At 42.5% G+C, this 18367-nt stretch overlaps 3 protein-coding genes across 15 annotated transcripts in view; 2 read left to right on the top strand and 1 right to left on the bottom strand.

Moving 5' to 3' along the window:
- The first annotated feature begins 818 nt into the window (after positions 1–818).
- LOC118397964 (retinitis pigmentosa 9 protein homolog) lies at positions 819–12438 on the top strand. The gene is made up of 6 exons (XM_035792838.2): positions 819–1161; positions 1488–1518; positions 1809–1938; positions 5935–6026; positions 8478–8539; positions 11623–12438. The coding sequence occupies exons 1-6, from the start codon at positions 1016–1018 to the stop codon at positions 11813–11815; spliced, it is 654 nt and encodes a 217-aa protein (XP_035648731.2). The 5' UTR covers positions 819–1015; the 3' UTR covers positions 11816–12438.
- On the bottom strand, positions 6033–8468 carry LOC127909300 (translation initiation factor IF-2-like). 11 transcript variants are annotated; one of them, XM_052470002.1, is made up of 3 exons: positions 7285–8468; positions 6889–6960; positions 6033–6816 (listed from the first exon to the last, which is right to left on the bottom strand). In XM_052470002.1, exons 1-3 carry the CDS (start codon positions 8079–8081, stop codon positions 6555–6557), a joined length of 1131 nt encoding a protein of 376 aa, XP_052325962.1. In that variant the 5' UTR covers positions 8082–8468; the 3' UTR covers positions 6033–6554. The 11 variants fall into 11 exon arrangements, with proteins under 11 accessions (XP_052325962.1, XP_052325956.1, XP_052325958.1 ...); XM_052469996.1 differs by having other exon boundaries at positions 7536–8468; XM_052469998.1 differs by having other exon boundaries at positions 6033–6744; positions 7536–8468.
- A 2532-nt stretch (positions 12439–14970) lies between the features above and the next one.
- Positions 14971–18367, top strand: part of LOC118397642 (engulfment and cell motility protein 1-like) — a 241656-nt gene continuing 238259 nt past the window's right edge. For 2 of the 3 annotated variants that reach the window (XM_052469993.1, XM_052469990.1), the window contains exon 1: positions 14971–15139. The gene's annotated coding sequence lies outside the window, so the exon portion shown is untranslated. The remainder of the gene's footprint in view (positions 15140–18367) is intronic. The other variant, XM_052469992.1, reaches the window with a different exon arrangement.

The raw sequence follows: 18367 nt of genomic DNA, 5'->3' as shown, positions 1-18367 counted from the left end.
ACAGATACTGTAAAAATACTTTGAATTACTACTTAAGTACTTTACTACACTGGCATTCACAATGTGTGTTTTCGGCTTACACATTTTTAAGTGCTACAGAACTTTAAGGGTACCCCACTACATGTTCTGATAAACACCTCAGGAATGGGGCTTTATAAATGTAACCAGGCAAATTCAGAGCTATTGCTGCAAGGACTGACGATCCACGAGATCAAGATTATAGTTTAACCATGTTTTGAAACTATACTGTTTGTTTATAATTACATTGTTTACAAAGCAAGCAGTTTAACAACTCATGAGGCATTTTTAAGTTAAAATGATCAATGGCTCATTAATTTAACATCCAAAAATGGTTTTAGAGTATGAATCCCAGATTGTCCCTTTTAATTGAACTCTGCACGTCAGTTAAGAACAAATTCTTATTTTACAATGATGGCGTACCCCATCCAGACCCTCCCTTAACCCAGATGACGCTGGGCCAATTGTGCGCCGCCTTATGGGACTCCCAATCACGGCCGGGAATGATACAGCCCGGGCTCGAACCAGGATCTGTAGTGATGCCTCTAGCACTGAGATGCAGTGCCTTAGACTGTTGCACCCCTTGGGAGCCCTTTGGTTCCACACGTAGACTGTTTATAAGAACATTATTGTGTATAATATAGCTTGGGCTCCTTTGCTGATAAGGATAACTGCCACTAAACTCCAAAGAAGAATGGCATGAATAAATGCTCTTTATAAACCACCACAGACCTCACCTTACCCAACCATAGACCTTGCTGTTGATCAAGCGTCCTCGACTACATTTGACCTGCAGGCGGCGCTGCGTTTACAGATGGCATGCGCAAACAGAAACAGGAAGTAGCTGTGCAGAGTTCGAGAAAAATGTCCTGACGTAGTCCCGAATGTATTTTCTCTAAAAAGTGATTCACTTAAACGAATTTCTGATTAGAAATCGTATCAAACTCAAATTAAACGGTTATTTCATAAACATAGCCAGTTACCCAAAGACATTGCAATGTCTAGTAGAAAGAGATCGAGAGACTCGGAGGACAGAGGGGACCGCAAAAGGCACAAGGAATCAAAACACGATGTAGAAAAACTCAAGAAACAAGCGAGAAAACTCAACCAAGAAGTGCAAAAGCTGAAGCATTTGGAGACCTTGTGAGTAAAGGACACCCTTTTCGGTGGTATCGAAATTGTGTATTAATAAAACGTAACTGTAGTTGATCTGCCTTGGGATTTAGCCTTAATGCTAACAACTCATTCCATCATTTCAGTTCTGATACTGTGCCTTGGCAGGTAGAAGTTGCACACGGGGTACCGTACCTTAACCAGCATCTGGACAAGGGAGACGATGCGTGTGACATGATTCATATCATCGTCTCCTTTGCCCAGATACTGGTTCAAGGGGTACCTAGCTACCTAAGCACAAATTGGATCATCGTATTTATTCTCACAAGCATTGTTTTCTTTTCCCCTCTATGCAGTTATGAAAAACCTCCGCCTGGACTCATAAAGGTCTAGTAGATGCACATGTTTGTCTACTTGCGTTATTACCAGTTAATGAATCACAGAAATATTATGGAATAACTCATTTATCAGTAGAAGGACATGTATTTAACCTGGTCCAAGATCCGTTTGTGTTCTTGCCAGCTCTGTCTGTTGTTGTCAAGCCAAAGCATGACGATGAGTTACAAGGAGTTGGCATGAGAGCACAAGCAGACTGACACTCAGGCTAAAATACATTATTATGGAAACTGCAATATGTGGCATCTTGCATCACCTTGAAACACAGTGACTTTTTGTAGGCGGAGGAGTACAAACCAGAGGACTGTATTCCTGCTGATCCAGGAAATGAGGATGCTAGGGACTTCCTGGCTCACGCCCCCACCAAGGGGCTGTGGATGCCTCTGGGGAAGGAGGTGAAGGTCATGCAGTGTGAGTTTAAACACAGAGGGTTATTATGAGTGTCCTGCATCCACAATGCAGATACATTATCCATTTCAGATTATATGTTTATAAAACCTGTACCTGTAGGCTGCCACTCAAATTAAAATGGTAAGAAATACAAAAATAAATAATAATTAAGTTTAAACAGGAAAAAAATAAAATAAGTGGGCCTCCACCAACCCAACCTCCAATCCCCAACATGTCTCCATCCAACCGTTCTACTCCCGGAAATCATGTTTTCCCACCCCCTCAAGCAACTAGGGTTGTTCGTCAGTCACCCCCTGCTCCCCTACCCGGCTATATACATACAGTACCAGTCAAAAGTGACACCTACTCATTCAAGGGTTTTTCTTTATTTTTATTATTTTCTACATTGTAGAATAATATTTAAGACCTCAAAACTATGAAATAACACATGGAATCATGTTGTAACCAAAAAAGTGTTAAACAAATCCAAATATTCTTTATTTCAGGTTCTTCAAATTATCCACCCTTTGCCTTGACAGCTCTGCACACTTTTGGCATTCTCTCAACCAGATTCATGAGGTAGTCACCTGGAATGCATTTCAATTAACAGGTGCACCTTGTTAATTTGTGGAATTTATTTCCTCAATGCGTTTAAGCATTAGTTGTGTTGTGACAAGGTAGGGATGGTATACAAAAGATTGCCCTATTTGGTAAAAGACCATGTCCATATTACGGCAGGAACAGCTCAAATAACCAAAGAGAAATGACCGTCCATTACTTTAAGACATTAAGGTCAGGCATTCCGGAACATTTTGAGAACTTGAGAGTTTCTTCAAGTGCAATTGCAAAAACCATCAACCGCTGTGATGAAACTGGTCCTCATGAGGACCACCACAGGAAAGGAAGACCCAGAGTCACCTCTGCTACAGAGGATACGTTCATTAGAGTTACCAGGCCCAGAAATTGAAGCCCAAATAAATCCTTCACAGAGTTCAAGTAACAGGCACATTTCAACATTAACTGTTCAGAGGAGACTGTGTGAATCAGGCCTTCGTGGTCAAATTGCTGCAAAGAAACCACGACTAAAGGACACCAATAAGAAGAAGAGACTTGCTTGGGCCAAGAAACATGAGCAATGGACATTACACCAGTGGAAATCTGTCCTTTGGTCAGATGAGTCCAAATTTTAGATTTTTTGTTCCAACCACCATGTCTTTGTTTTTTTTTGTCTTTTTTTTCACCTTTATTTAACCAGGTAGGCTAGTTGAGAACAAGTTCTCATTTGCAACTGCGACCTGGCCAAGTTAAAGCATAGCAGTGTGAACAGACAACACAGAGTTACACATGGAGTAAACAATTAACAAGTCAATAACACAGTAGGGAAAAAGAAAAGGGGAGTCTATATACATTGTGTGCAAAAGGCATGATGAGGTAGGTGAATAATTACAATTTTGCAGATTAACACTGGAGTGATAAATGATCAGATGGTCATGTACAGGTAGAGATATTGGTGTGCAAAAGAGCAGAAAAGTAAATAAATAAAAACAGTATGGGGATGGGGTAGGTAAAAATGGGTGGGCTATTTGCCGATAGACTATGTACAGCTGCAGCGATCGGTTAGCTGCTCAGATAGCAGATGTTTGAAGTTGGTGAGGGAGATAAAAGTCTCCAACTTCAGCGATTTTTGCAATTCGTTCCAGTCACAGGCAGCAGAGAACTGGAATGAAAGGCGTCCAAATGAGGTGTTGGCTTTAGGGATGATCAGTGAGATACACCTGCTGGAGCGCGTGCTACGGATGGGTGTTGCCATCGTGACCAGGGAACTGAGATAAGGCGGAGCTTTACCTAGCATGGACTTGTAGAGATGCAGAGTAGGTGAACGGATGATCTCTGCATGTGTGATTCCCACCGTGAAGCATGGAGGAGGTGTGATGGTGTGGGGGTGCTTTGCTGGTGACACTGTGACTTATTTAGAATTCAAGGCACACTATAATCTGTTTTTTGACAGGACATGACCCAAAACACACCTCCAGGCTGTGTAAGGGATATTTGACCAAGGAGAGTGATGGAGTGCTGCATCAGATGACCTGGCCTCCACAATCACCTGACCTCAACCCAATTGAGATGGTTTGGGATGAGTTGGGCTGCAGAGTAAAGAAAAAGCAGCCAACAAGTGCTCAGTATATGTGGGAACTCCTTCAAAACAGTTGGGAAAGCATTCCAGGTTAAACTGGTTGAGAGAATGCCAAAAATGTGCAAAGCTCTCATCAACGCAAAGCGTGGCTACTTTGAAGAATCTAAAAGATAAAGTATATTTTGATTTGTTGAACACTTTTGGTTACACCATGATTCCATGTGTGTTGTTTCATAGTTTTGATGTCTTCACTATTATTCTTCATGTAGAAAATAGTCAAATAAAGAAAAGGCCTTGAATAAGTAGGTGTGTCCAAACATTTGACTTGTACTGTATATATTATGTATGTGTTGGGCTTTAGACAAGATTATTCTTTACAGAGTCAACTATATTTGTCCAGGCCTCAATTGTTCCTTGACTAGCACAATTAATTCTCTCTGTCGATACATCTAATGGTATAACTTCTAATATTAACTGTATCTACTGGTTAAATGGGAGAGAGTGAGGTGATTGCCATCTAAGAGCCAAGACCTTTTTTTGGTGGGGGAGATCCAGGAATTGTCTCTGATTGATTGATTGAGAGATTCAAGGAGCTATCTTGTTAAGTAATATAGTAGATGCTAAGCATTACATGTTTGGATTCATGCACTTCTAAATGTATTCTGTAATTTTGCCCCAAAAACATTTAACTGCAGTGCACTCCCACATCATATGGAGGAATGTGCCTACCTTATTTAGGGGACACAGTGAACAGTTGGGAGTTTTGGCAATTCTCACCGTAAAACATTTCCTTGGTATTAAATACAGTCTGTTAACTTAAAATGTATAAATTGATGGTTCAGATTACGAGATGCCAAGGTCATATTTGTCCATATTCTGTTCCAGTTTAAGGGTTGTTCAGATTCAGTTAGATCTGTGAACCATATTCTTGAATGGCTAGCTCAGAATATGAGCTGTCCTAAAGTTGTTTATATATTATAGAGAGAAGTCCTTTCGGGAGTCTAGATAATTTATTTAGAAATCCCATTATTGGATGATTTGGTAGTTGGGTTTCCTAAGGGACTGCCTAGGCCAGCATAGGTGATCTATGTTGTAAATATAGAAAAAAAGATTTGCCTGATAATGTGTATGTATCTTTCAAATGTTGTAATTTTCTCAAACCATTGCTGCCACCCCATATATAAGGGGTAGCCTAGTGGTTAGAGCGTTGGGCCAATAACCGAAAGGTTGCTGAATCGAATCCCAGAGCTGACAAGATAAACGTCTGTCGTTCTGCCCCTGAACAAGGCAGTTAACCCACTGTTCCCTGGTAGGCTGTCATTATAAATAAGAATATGTTCTTAACTGACTTGCCTAGTAAAATAAAATTCAAAGGCGGCCTCCAGATCGCAAGGCCGTGCCATTTTGATTCCCAGTTACATTGTTTTTCAATTTTCGAGTCAGTGTAGCGGAGATTAACTTTTGTTCTGCTTGTCCCTCAAAGAACAAAGGCTTTCATTATTTCTCACCAATAATTCCTCCATCCCTCCCTCTGTCCTTTCCTCCCACTCGTTTTCATGATATGCAAGGGGCCAGAAGGCATACAGGGTTAGTCTACAAAGTTCTCATTTGTTCTCCTGTGGTATTCCAAAGCCTAATATGTTCCAGATAATACATTGGCAAAATGTTTGAATGTGATTTTTAATTGCGTGTCGTTTCAGAGATTAGAACGAGTTGAGAAACATTTTGTCAGATGTAGGCTAAGTCATAAACAGGTGTAGCCTACAAGCCATATAAGATAAATATGAATCTCTTTCAACACAAGCTTGTTTGGGTGATTTCTGAGGGGCCAGGAGACGTGTTTGTGGTACAAACATTACTATATTCTCCCTCGCCTCGTGCAGGTTGGAGATGCAAGCGCTATGGACACAGGACAGGGGACCGAGAGTGTCCCTTCTTCATCAAAGGAAACCAGAAACTGGAGCAGTTCAGAGTGGTGAGTCTCACCTGTCCATCCATCCATTCATCCATCCATCTTTCAACTAATCATCAGGCCTTTTTGGCTACTTAAATAAAATGTGTTACTGCTGGTTTTGAACAAACATGAGTCCCTAGGACCAGGATTGCTATTGGCAGACACCCTTGAGGACACCTGCTCCTGGTCTCAACCATAACCCTTTGGGGACGTCTGCTCCTGGTCTCAACCATAACCCCTTGGGGACGTCTGCTCCTGGTCTCAACCATAACCCTTTGGGGACGTCTGCTCCTGGTCTCAACCATAACCTCTTGGGGACGTCTGCTCCTGGTCTCAACCATAACCCCTTGGGGACGTCTGCTCCTGGTCTCAACCATAACCTCTTGGGGACGTTTGCTCCTGGTCTCAACCATAACCCTTTGGGGACGTCTGCTCCTGGTCTCAACCATAATCTCTTGGGGACGTCTGCTCCTGGTCTCAACCATAACCTCTTGGGGACGTCTGCTCCTGGTCTCAACCATAACCTCTTGGGGACGTCTGCTCCTGGTCTCAACCATAACCTCTTGGGGACGTCTGCTCCTGGTCTCGACCATAACCCCTTGGGGACGTCTGCTCCCGTCTCAACCATAACCTCTTGGGGACGTCTGCTCCCGGTCTCAACCATAACCCCTTGGGGACGTCTGCTCCTGGTCTCAACCATAACCCCTTGGGGACGTCTGCTCCCGGTCTCAACCATAACCTCTTGGGGACGTTTGCTCCTGGTCTCAACCATAACCTCTTGGGGACGTCTGCTCCCGGTCTCAACCATAACCTCTTGGGGACGTCTGCTCCCGGTCTCAACCATAACCCCTTGGGGACGTCTGCTCCTGGTCTCAACCATAACCCCTTGGGGACGTCTGCTCCCGGTCTCAACCATAACCCCTTGGGGACGTCTGCTCCCGGTCTCAACCATAACCTCTTGGGGACGTCTGCTCCCGGTCTCAACCATAACCCCTTGGGGACGTCTGCTCCTGGTCTCAACCATAACCCCTTGGGGACGTCTGCTCCTGGTCTCAACCATAACCCTTTGGGGACGTCTGCTCCTGGTCTCAACCATAACCTCTTGGGGACGTCTGCTCCTGGTCTCAACCATAACCTCTTGGGGACGTTTGCTCCTGGTCTCAACCATAACCCCTTGGGGACGTCTGCTCCTGGTCTCAACCATAACCCCTTGGGGACGTCTGCTCCTGGTCTCAACCATAACCTCTTGGGGACGTTTGCTCCTGGTCTCAACCATAACCTCTTGGGGACGTCTGCTCCTGGTCTCAACCATAACCCCTTGGGGACGTCTGCTCCTGGTCTCAACCATAACCTCTTGGGGACGTCTGCTCCTGGTCTCAACCATAACCTCTTGGGGACGTCTGCTCCTGGTCTCAACCATAACCCCTTGGGGACGTCTGCTCCCGTCTCAACCATAACCTCTTGGGGACGTCTGCTCCCAGTCTCAACCATAACCCCTTGGGGACGTCTGCTCCTGGTCTCAACCATAACCCCTTGGGGACGTCTGCTCCCGGTCTCAACCATAACCCCTTGGGGACGTCTGCTCCCGGTCTCAACCATAACCTCTTGGGGACGTCTGCTCCCGGTCTCAACCATAACCCCTTGGGGACGTCTGCTCCCGGTCTCAACCATAACCCCTTGGGGACGTCTGCTCCTGGTCTCAACCATAACCCTTTGGGGACGTCTGCTCCTGGTCTCAACCATAACCTCTTGGGGACGTCTGCTCCTGGTCTCAACCATAACCTCTTGGGGACGTCTGCTCCTGGTCTCAACCATAACCTCTTGGGGACGTCTGCTCCTGGTCTCAACCATAACCCCTTGGGGACGTCTGCTCCTGGTCTCAACCATAACCTCTTGGGGACGTCTGCTCCCGGTCTCAACCATAACCCCTTGGGGACGTCTGCTCCCGGTCTCAACCATAACCCATTGGGGACGTCTGCGTGCTTGCCTACTTGGGACCATGAGCATGCTTGATTGATGCAGATGGATACAGTATAGTTGCATCCCAAATGGCACCCTATTCTCTATATAATGCATTACTTTTGACCAGGAACTATATTGACTTTGGTCCGAAGTAGTGCACTATATAGGGAATAGGTGCCATTTGGGATGCATTATGTATCTGTGCTGCTGCTGGATGCTTCTGGATCTTGACTCCTCAGCAGATTCACAGGGCAGTTGTTCTGTAGGCCTGCATGCAACAATGCCACTGCAATGATTATCATAACTGCACGTGTATCATATCTTGTAATAGAACCATATTTTAAAATGCTATTCCGGCAGAGAAGCGTTGAAAGGGTGGGAAATGATGTTGCCTAAAAACAATACCAGAATGGAGTTTTACCTTGCAGTGCTTGTTATCATTGGAGCTTTGCTATGTATGTTATCTTTGAAATGTTGTAAATATGTAGCTAAACCGTCTGTTTCTTGCAGGCACACGAAGACCCAATGTACGACCTGATCCGGGAAAACAAACGCAATGAAAAAGAAACGAGGTACTTTCTGGCTGTATTATGAAAAATATAAACCTTTTATTATCAACAAAAAAATATTTTCAGAAGAATGTATGAAAATATTATCCCCTTCTCTACTGTTTGGAGTTGGTCATCGTTAAGGTAGTCTGGTGCATTGGACGGACGAAACTCACCACTCTGAACTAGAGGTCGACCGATTATGATTTTTCAACGCCGATACAGATTATTGGAGGATCGAAAAAAGCCGATACCGATTAATCGGCTGGCAATTACAACAATACTGAATGAACAATGAACACTTTCATTTTAACTTAATATAATACATAAATAAAATCTATTTAGTCTTAAATAAATAATTAAACATTTTCAATTTGGTTTAAATAATGCAAAAACAGTGTTGGAGAAGAAAGTAAAAGTGCAATATGTGCCAAGTAAAAAAAGCTCATGTTTAAGTTCCTTGCTCAGAACTTGAGAACATATTAAAGCTGGTGGTTCAATATTCCCAGTTCTTCAATATTCCCATTTAAGAAGTTTTAGGTTGTAGTTATTATAGGAATTATGACGCGTCGACAATTTCTCTCTTTACCATTTGTATTTCATATACCTTTGACTATTGGATGTTATTTTTGGCACTATAGTATTGCCAGCCTTATCTCAGGAGTCGATAGGCTTGAAGTCATAAACAGCGCTTTGCCTCAAGCATTGCTAATTGTTGGCATACGCAGTAAAGTGCTGTTTGAATGAATGCTTACGAGCCTGCTGCTGCCTACCACCGCTCAGTCAGACTGCTCTATCAAATATCAAATCAGACTTAATTATAATATAATAAACACAGAAATACGAGCCTTTGGTCATTAATATGGTCATTAATATGGAAACTATAATTTCGAAAACAACGTTTATTCTTTCAGTGAAATTTAGTCTAAATATTCCTGTTACATTGCACAGCCTTCAATGTTATGTCATAATTATGTAAAATTCTGGCAAATTAATTCACAGTTCGCAACGAGCCAGGCGGCCCAAACTGTTACATATACCCGGACTCTGCTTGCACTGAACGCAAGAGAAATGACACAATTTCCCTAGTTAATATTGCCTGCTAACATGAATTTCTTTTAACTAAATATGCAGGTTTAAAAAAATATATACTTCTGTGTATTGATTTTAAGAAAGGCATTGATGTTTATGGTTAGGTACATTTGTGCAATGATAGTGCTTTTTTCGCAAATGCGCTTTTGTTAAATCATCACCCGTTTGGCGCAGTTGAAGTACATGTAGGCTGTGATTCAATGATAAATTAAGAGGCACCGCATTGATTACATGCAACGCAGGACAAGCTAGTTAACCTACTAATATCATCATCCACGTGTAGTTAACAAGTGATTATGTGAAGATTGATTGTTTTTTTACAAGATAAGTATAATGCTAGCTAGCAACTTACCGTGGCTCCTTGCAACCACAAGGTCCTTTTGACGCTGCACTCACGTAACAGGTGGTCAGCCTGCCGTAACAGGTGGTCAGCCTGCCACGCCGTCTCCTCGTAGATTTCAATGAAATCGGCCATAATTGGCGTCCAAAAAGGCTGATTATGGATTGTTATGAAAAGTTGAAATCGGCCATGCCAGTGGATCTCTACTCTGAACTGCTTCCGTTTCTGGTTTCCTTTGATCATGAAGAAGGGACACTCTCGGTCCCCTGTCCTGTGTCCATAGCACTTGCATCTCCAACCTGCACGAGGGAGAATATAGTCATGTTTGTTGATTCAGACAAGCTATTTTGGAGCACAGTCACAGAGGACTTAACGATTCTCTTTGTTTTTCTCCCAACAATGCTGATGCTTAGCTACAGCCAAGTAAACAAACTCAAATCTTCAGTCTCTGACTATACTCTGCTTTTATAGACTAGGCTACTTTCCAGTTATTGTGTTAAGATGACATAAGTTTGTAATTAGTGTGAACTAACCCTTTCATTTTCCGACTGTCTCAGTCAGAATTGTCTATTATTAATTGAGTGCCTTTTAGCACAGGGAAATAACAACAACGAAGTAATAAAAAGAAAAGGCTCAGAGTCATCAAAAGACACTAAAGTCAATGGCTAAATCAATCACATCATGAAAGCTGACAGAGCACTTAATCAAACAGGTGAATAAAGGTACTTTAGAAACTACAATGAACGACATTGAACGTGAACTTGGGTGTATATAAGGAAGGTTTAAAGTAGCATCTGAAATGAGGTGCAATATGCGAGATTCATGTGAGTATGATTGGAGAGAGTGTGCGATGGACATGTTCTACAATCTATAGGATCATATAAGCTATGATGATATGAGAGACAGAGTGAAATGTAACCGTGGTAGACTTGGCCAGAGGACCTACGAGCCAACCCAGATCTCTCTCCGTGTGCTTGCCTTGAACAGTCCTTATGATTACGTCTCTGTTCTCTGGGTGGAAGTTGTCAACATTGAAGACAGCGCTCCTCTGATGAATTCTTAATGAAGTTTGAGGATCACTTGGGAACCGCCGCGTTTGAGTTGTTTTCAGTCTCTTGCAACTTGCACAAGCTCTCTTGTTCCTCTCTGAGCATACCGAATCAATGGAAATGTAAAGTTTTGGGCTAATCAAAGGAAGTGGATGCCTCGGTCTGTGAACTGTTTGATCATTCGTGTTAAATCCATATTTTATTGAGAAATGTTGTTTCTCAGGCAGTGTTTCAGCATCTTGATATTTGATCTGGTCTTGTGTGAGCTGCAGAGCTACTTTGCTGGCTGCCTGAAATGTTCTCTCTCTCTCTCGCTCTCTCTCTCTCTCCCCCCACTTTAGCACTAGCTGCAAACATCTGTAGCACATCATAACCCCCATACTCAGTACCTTCCAGCTGTCAGCTAACCATCACTGTTAGAAGACTTGTTTCATAACCTGGGACACTTCTGAGTGAAATCTGAAATGGCCAATGATTATAGAGGAAAACCCTATGGGATATTCCAAGAAGTGTGTGTGTGAAGATACTGTGTTTCAGTTCATCATACCATGCCTCTTCTTGAATGGTTCTAACCCATCTCCCTGTCTCTCTTTTTCTCTCTCTCTCCATTTCTCCTTTCTCTCCAGGATCCAGCAGCTGCAGCAACTCCTGCAGGACACCACCTCCTCTGACTCGGACAGCTCCTCCTCTTCCTCCTCCATCAGCGACCGCAAGAAGAGGAAACACAAGAAGAAGGACAAGAAGAAGGACAAGAAAAAGAGGAAGAAGAGGAGGAAGCACAAGTCCGCCAAAACCAGTGACTGTTCTGAGTCCAATTGAGCCATAGGAACCGACCTGGATTGTTCTAGCAGGGAGATGGCTACACTGCAGTGTCTATCAGTCAGTGAGCAGCTATGGTGGTTCTTACCCATTGGCTCAGGGTCGCTTCAATGGCACACTACGAAGTGCACACTAGAGGACCCTTTTTGGTTCAGTATTCTTCCCTCCATCTGAGCCTTTAAATAATGCATGACTTGTCCCATCCCTCATATGGTTGATGCCTCTATTCCATTAGATCATACAGAATAAGATTCTATGGATCCGCAAAGCTGATTGTGAATGTAGGACCCCTCAGGCGAGGATCTCAGAAAGCCCTTACAGCATGGGTAATGACATGACTGGCTCGGGGGGGCCTGAGCCAAGTTGAAATCAGTTTGTAGCTGTTATGAAGGATGTTGGCTTGATGAATCAGATCCGAATGAAAATGTGACAAAACAGCATGTTGTTAGAGATGGTTTTGCTTCTTATTTAGCTTGATTGTAGGCCTGTTGTTTTGACAAATAGAGTGGGGAAAATTGCAACACGTTTTTTCCATATTTATTTTCTTCCAAATGACGCTGATGGATGTTTGAATGCTTATTACTGTACATAAATATTTGGAATAAATTGAGGTTGGAATTTAACTATTTTGTTTAAATCTAGCTTGAGAAAGGGAGAGAGAATGCACTGTATTTCAGTGTGTTCTGCGTGGCCAAGGATAAAGCCTCTTACTCATCAAATTAATCTTGAAGCCGCATGTAAAAATACTTTCAATTTGTCATTACTAACATTGTCTTACAATTATTTTCAACTGCATGCATTTTGTTTGGCCATTGACTGATAATGACAAGACCGGCTAACACGGACATCGGCCGTGCTCAACGGGTGGCCGTTCCATCACCTCTGACCACAGAACATTGGCTGTCATTTCCTGTTTATATCCCGACGATTCTACATGTTGAATCGCCACCGTCCGTCAACACCCGGCGGGAGTGTATTCATCATGGAAACCATTTACCTTTAAGAATCATAAACGGAACCAAACGGGGAGGGACCTAACTGAATTTGTCCAATAGAAACTCCTGTTTGTTTTTCCCATATGAGTACATTTACATTTACATTTAAGTCATTTAGCAGACGCTCTTATCCAGAGCGACGAGTAAATGGTTTCTGTTGCAAATTGTTCTTGCAACAGAATCGGCGTAATGATGCAACGCACAGCCAACTTTTGTGTAGGTCTTTCTTGCCCTTCATCGATTCTTAGCATGACACATCTCTATCCACTATAATATCCCATTCAAGAAGCAACACTGGTTAGCACTGTTTCCTTTTGAAAGGCAAAGAAAGAAGACCCTTTGATCTTGAAAGACCTCAGAAAGCCCAGGGCTGATGAGGGAGTGTGACTCACTAATGTGCCGTTTTGTAGTCAGTACAACAACAAAAAAACAGACACACTAACACACCCTGCAGAGCACATCAAAATAGTTCTCCACTTTGCCCCTCCCTAATGATAGGATGTTCATTTAGAGAAGTGTGCTATCAGCTAGAGGAGGACCAGATATATGCGCTGCTTATTTTAATGACCCCAATAAGAGGACTGTTTAAGGAGTCCTTCGGGGGGAGATGTATTTGAATTTTGATTAGCGTCCTAGTGGATTCTGCATGTAGTTAAGCCTGAAGGGGTCTATTTGTGCGTCAGAATGGTTAGTGTGTGTGTGTGTGTCTATATTTCCTAGTAACTGAAAGCTTTATTTGATCTCTCTCCTCCATCCCCCTCTCTCATCCTCCTACCCATGGCAACTCCCTCCATTCCTTTCTTTGGCCAAAGGCCTCCGATAAATCAACAGCATTGAAACAGTGTGTCCCAGCTGCACCACATAGCCCTCTCTCTCTCTGAGCAGAAGCAGACATGAATCTCCTAGATTACTTTCACTGAGACACTGCCACTTTGGCAAAGTTAGAGCAAAGAAACCTCTATATTGAACCATTCTATCTTATGGGGCAGGATAATGGGTTAGGGTCAGTTAGGAAGTGTCAGTACGGTCTTGAGATCAGGGAAGTTAGTCTAAAGATAATTAGGATACGATCTGTCTTTTTGTGTATGCCATTTCTCTCTGCCACAAACTGCCACCTCATCAGGCCCTAACATTGAATGATGGCACAATTGACACAGTCAACTTGACAGATTCCATTGGTTATAGTTATGCTCTGACTTGGCTCAAAGGTACTGTGGTCAATGACTGGAAAAGATTTGATTTGATTTCAAAGTCTAAACAATCTATGCTGTTTAGATGGCTCAGACAAATTCTTGTGGGTATTAAAAAGAGAATACAAATATTGTTACACATTTTAACTATCATATGATAGCTCATAACAATCAAATATGTTACGCAACACCACTTAATACTGATCATATTACATGGCTTCATTCATTTTGACCTAGCTGTGATCTTGTACTCGAGAGAAGGCCACAGGATTCAGTCATACAGACGGGTTCATCAGGATGGGTGTTTGGACACCATTAATCCAGATTAGATTCCAGACAGACAGTAGAGGCACGTGGCCCTGTATTAATCCTGTTGATATACTGTGGAGAGGAGAGCTGTGTGAGCATGGCACAGGGGCAACAGTTCACTCTAAGATGTCTTTCTCTCTCTCCTGCTGGGAAACTTAGATATTGGAACCAGTAGGTGTAGCTATATGACATGAATTTAATTAAGTCTGGTATTGACTGTACTGTACTCTAGCTTTTGTATGATTGTCTATTATTCTCATCTATATAATGTCTGTTTACATCTATTGTGAAACGTGACCTTGGGAGAAGCTATGTCCCAAAGGTATCAGATTTGAATGTTCAATATTATTTGAATTTTAAGGTCTTACCCAATCAAAGTCAGTCTCCCCCTTTTATTTCAAATAAAGGTGGTAGGCTACAAGGTTATAGGCCTAACCCCCACCCCCATATGCTGTCTTTGATATATCATTTATTAATTAATCGATAGCTATGACATATTAAACGCTTATCCTGAGGTTCAAGCATGACATTATTCATTTGCTATCATAATAATTGCCACACATCAACGGGGAGTGTCCTGTCGTCCCATTCAATTGTTCAATTGTTTGTTGGGTTTTAATTGGTCGACGTCCCTCGCATCGCTGCTCGAGCCTCGGAGGAGAGCGGAGCCAACCAACAGAAGGCGAAGAAAGAGGAAGTGAAAACATCAGCACAATTTAGCGCTCAGGAGAAGGACAGAAAACACAGAACTGACTGACTGTCTGTCTGTGAGTGACACAAACTCCGAACATCAGCGCTTTGTCACAGGATAAGTCCCCGCGCTTTGCCAGGTTGGTAAACATTCAAAATGTTCTTTGATTTAGCCTACACAGAAAGCATGCATTTGAGTTTTTTTCTTTGCTTCTACTGATTTAGGCTACACGCTATTAAACACCTCGCTACTATTGCCAATGTTACTGCCAGTGTTACATTAGATGTTATATACAGTAGCCTAGTCTGCGCGCCCTGGAAATTGTACTTCTGGGCGCTTTTTCTGTTGATTGACACGCTTGCTCAAAACAACCCAGCCGCTCTTGAAGTTGTCTCGTTCGCTTCCAGTTTACAATTCCACCCTGAACACCGGACTTACCATGAAATAGGTCGTGTATGAAGTCGTGTGTTGTTGAAACACAAGTGGATAACTTGTTTACAAAATAGCTCTGTCCAGACTTTGTTCTGTAGCATACAGGGCAAGTTACAATATATCCTCGATCAGTTTAGATGTGTTATTTATATGAATAAGAAGATTATTGAATGACTAGGCATACAATCGTATTTTTCTTTTAGTTATTAATCAAAGAGCTCAAACTTCCCTGGTTCAGTTTTGGCCACTAAACCTTAATTAACCTACAGGCTCATCTCCTCCTGCCTCCTATGTTTCCCTTGCACGTGGTTTTGAACATTTTTCACCTCCTTCAGATTGAGTTGCTTTTATTGTATGAGGGATATACGCAATGACCAGATATGGGAGGCACGCTATCAATTCAACCACATTCAATTCATTGCATTGCAATCAATGGCATTTTGGGAGTAATTGCAGGCTAGAAGCATCCAGTGGCAGCAGTTTGCCTTCAGATGTTTTCTCTCTAGATGTTTTATTTATCCTATAGATGTTTTCTCTCTAGATGTTTTCTCTATCCTATAGACGTTTTCTCTCCTATAGATGTTTTATTTATCCTCTAGATGTTTTCTCTCTCCTATAGATGTTTTCTCTCTAGATGTTTTCTCTCGATGTTCTCTATCCTATAGATGTTTTCTCTATCCTATAGATGTTTTCTCTATCCTATAGATGATTTCTCTATAGATGGTTTCTCTTGATGATTTCTCTATCCTATAGATCAGTGGTTCGCAAACATTTTATAGTCCTGTATTTTTTTGCTGCCACACACTATACGATATACATTTATTAAACATAAGAATGAGTGGGAAGTGACAAAGAGCTCTTAAAGGATGAGGACACAAATAATAATAATCAATAATTTTACTCTTTATTTAACCATCTTACATAGAAAACCTTATTTGTTCATTGAAAATGGTGAATAACTCACCACAGGTTAATGAGAAGGGTGTTCTTGAAAGGATGCTCATAACTCTGCAATGTTGGGTTGTATTGGAGAGAGTCTCAGTCTTAAATAATTCTCCACACAGTCTGTGCCTGTATTTAGTGAGGGCTGAGAATCCACTCTCAGATAGGTATGTGGTTGCAAAGGGCATCAGTGTCTTAACAGCACGATTTGCCAAGGCAGGATACTCTGAGCGCAGCCCAATCCATAAATCTGGCAATGGCTTCTGATTTAAACTCCATTTTCACAGAACCACTTGTTGCAATTTCCTTGAGGCTCTCGTGTTCAGTCAGATATTGGTAAGTGGACTGGAGGCAGGGCATGAAAGGGATAATGAATCCAGTTGTTTGTGTCATCCATTTCGGGAAAGTACCTGCGTAATTGCGCACTCGACTCACTCAGGTGCTTCGCTATTTTACATTTGACATTGTCTGTAAGCTTGTTCATTTTCACACAAAATCATACAATGATGGAAAGACCTGTCTGTTGTCCTTGTTAATGCAGACAGAGAAGAGCTCCAACTTCTTAATCATAGCCTCAATTTTGTCCAGCACATTGAATATAGTTGCAGAGTGTCCCTGTAATCCTAGATTCAGATCATTCAGGCGAGAAAAAACATCACCCAGACAGGCCAGTCGTGTGAGAAACTCGTCATTATGCAAGCCGCCAGACAATTGAAAATGATCGTCAGTAAATAACTTTAAGCTTGTCTATCAATAAAAATACAAAAACGTGTCAATACTTTGCCCCTTGATAACCAGCGCACTTTTGTATGTTGTAAAAGTGTTTCATGGTTGCTGCCCATATCATCGCATAGTGCAGAAAATACACGAGAGTTCCGGGCCTTTGCTTTAACAAAGTTAAATGGCGCCGGAGGGTAGGGCTGCCGTCTTATCGGCTCTCAACCAATCATGCTATTTTGTTAGTTTTTTTCTAATTGTTCGTAACTTGTTTTGTACATAATTTTGCTGCTACTGTCTCTTATGATCGAAAAGAGCTTCTGGACATCAGAACTGGGATTACTCACCTCAAATTGGACGAGGAGTTCTTCTTCAATGAGTCTGACGCAAGGGATATATTGCAGACACCCAACCAGGCCCGATCCCCGTGACCCGCTGGAGAAGTAAACAGAGATTTCAAGGCAAAAGATCCGGGTTCCTTGCGAGGATCAGGCGACGGTGGCTAATTTGCCCTTGCATTCCATTCTGCAAGCTAACGTTCAATCACTGGGAAATAAATGGGATGAACTGAAAGCACGTATATCCTACCAACTGGACATTAATAACTGTAATATCTTATGTTTCACTGAGTCGTAGCTGAACGATGACATTAAGAACATACAGCTGGCGGGTTATGCAGTCTATCGACAAGACAGAACAGCAGCCTCTGGTGAGACACGGGGCGGGGACCTATGCATTTATGTAAACATCTGGTGCACGATATCGAAGGAAGTCTCAAAGTTTTGCTCGCTTGAGGTAGAGTATCTCATGATCTACCTAGAGTTTTCCTCTGTATTTTTTGTAGCTGTCTACGTATCACCACAGAGCGCAGTTGGCATGTAAACTGCACTCAATGAACTGTATTCCACCGTAAGCAAACAACAACGCCCACCCAAAGGCGGCGCTCCTGGTGACCGGTGACTTTACTGCAGGGAAACTTCAATCAGTTTTACTGAATTTCTATCAACATGTTAAATGTGCAACCAGAGGTGAGAAATTCTAGACCACCTTTACTCCACACACAGAGACACATACAAAGCTCTCCCTCACCGTCCATTTGGCAAGTCTGACCATAACTCTATCCTCCCGATTCCTGCTTACAAGCAAACATTTTAACCAGGAAGCAAGTGACTCGGTCTATAAAAAAGTGGTCAGATGAAGCAGATGCTAAACTAAGGGACTGTTTTGCAGCACAGACTGGAACATGTTCTGAGATTCTTCCGATGGCATTGAGGAG

Source organism: Oncorhynchus keta, chromosome 19, assembly GCF_023373465.1.
Source record: "Oncorhynchus keta strain PuntledgeMale-10-30-2019 chromosome 19, Oket_V2, whole genome shotgun sequence".
NCBI classification, from domain to species: domain Eukaryota; kingdom Metazoa; phylum Chordata; class Actinopteri; order Salmoniformes; family Salmonidae; genus Oncorhynchus; species Oncorhynchus keta.
This window is presented reverse-complemented; position numbering and strand designations above follow the sequence as displayed.

Coding starts and splice junctions, on each gene's coding strand:
- LOC127909300 (XM_052469995.1), bottom strand. CDS start 8,081: ATGCATTATATAGAGAATAGGGTGCCATTTGGGATGCAACTATACTGT. Junction 7,608..7,643: donor GGAGCAGACGTCCCCAAGGG/GTTATGGTTGAG, acceptor CGTCCCCAAGAG/GTTATGGTTGAGACCGGGAG. Junction 6,961..7,535: donor GGAGCAGACGTCCCCAAGGG/GTTATGGTTGAG, acceptor CGTCCCCAAGAG/GTTATGGTTGAGACCGGGAG.
- LOC118397964 (XM_035792838.2), top strand. CDS start 1,016: ATGTCTAGTAGAAAGAGATCGAGAGACTCGGAGGACAGAGGGGACCGC. Junction 1,162..1,487: donor CTGAAGCATTTGGAGACCTT/GTGAGTAAAGGA, acceptor CCCTCTATGCAG/TTATGAAAAACCTCCGCCTG. Junction 8,540..11,622: donor CGCAATGAAAAAGAAACGAG/GTACTTTCTGGC, acceptor CTTTCTCTCCAG/GATCCAGCAGCTGCAGCAAC.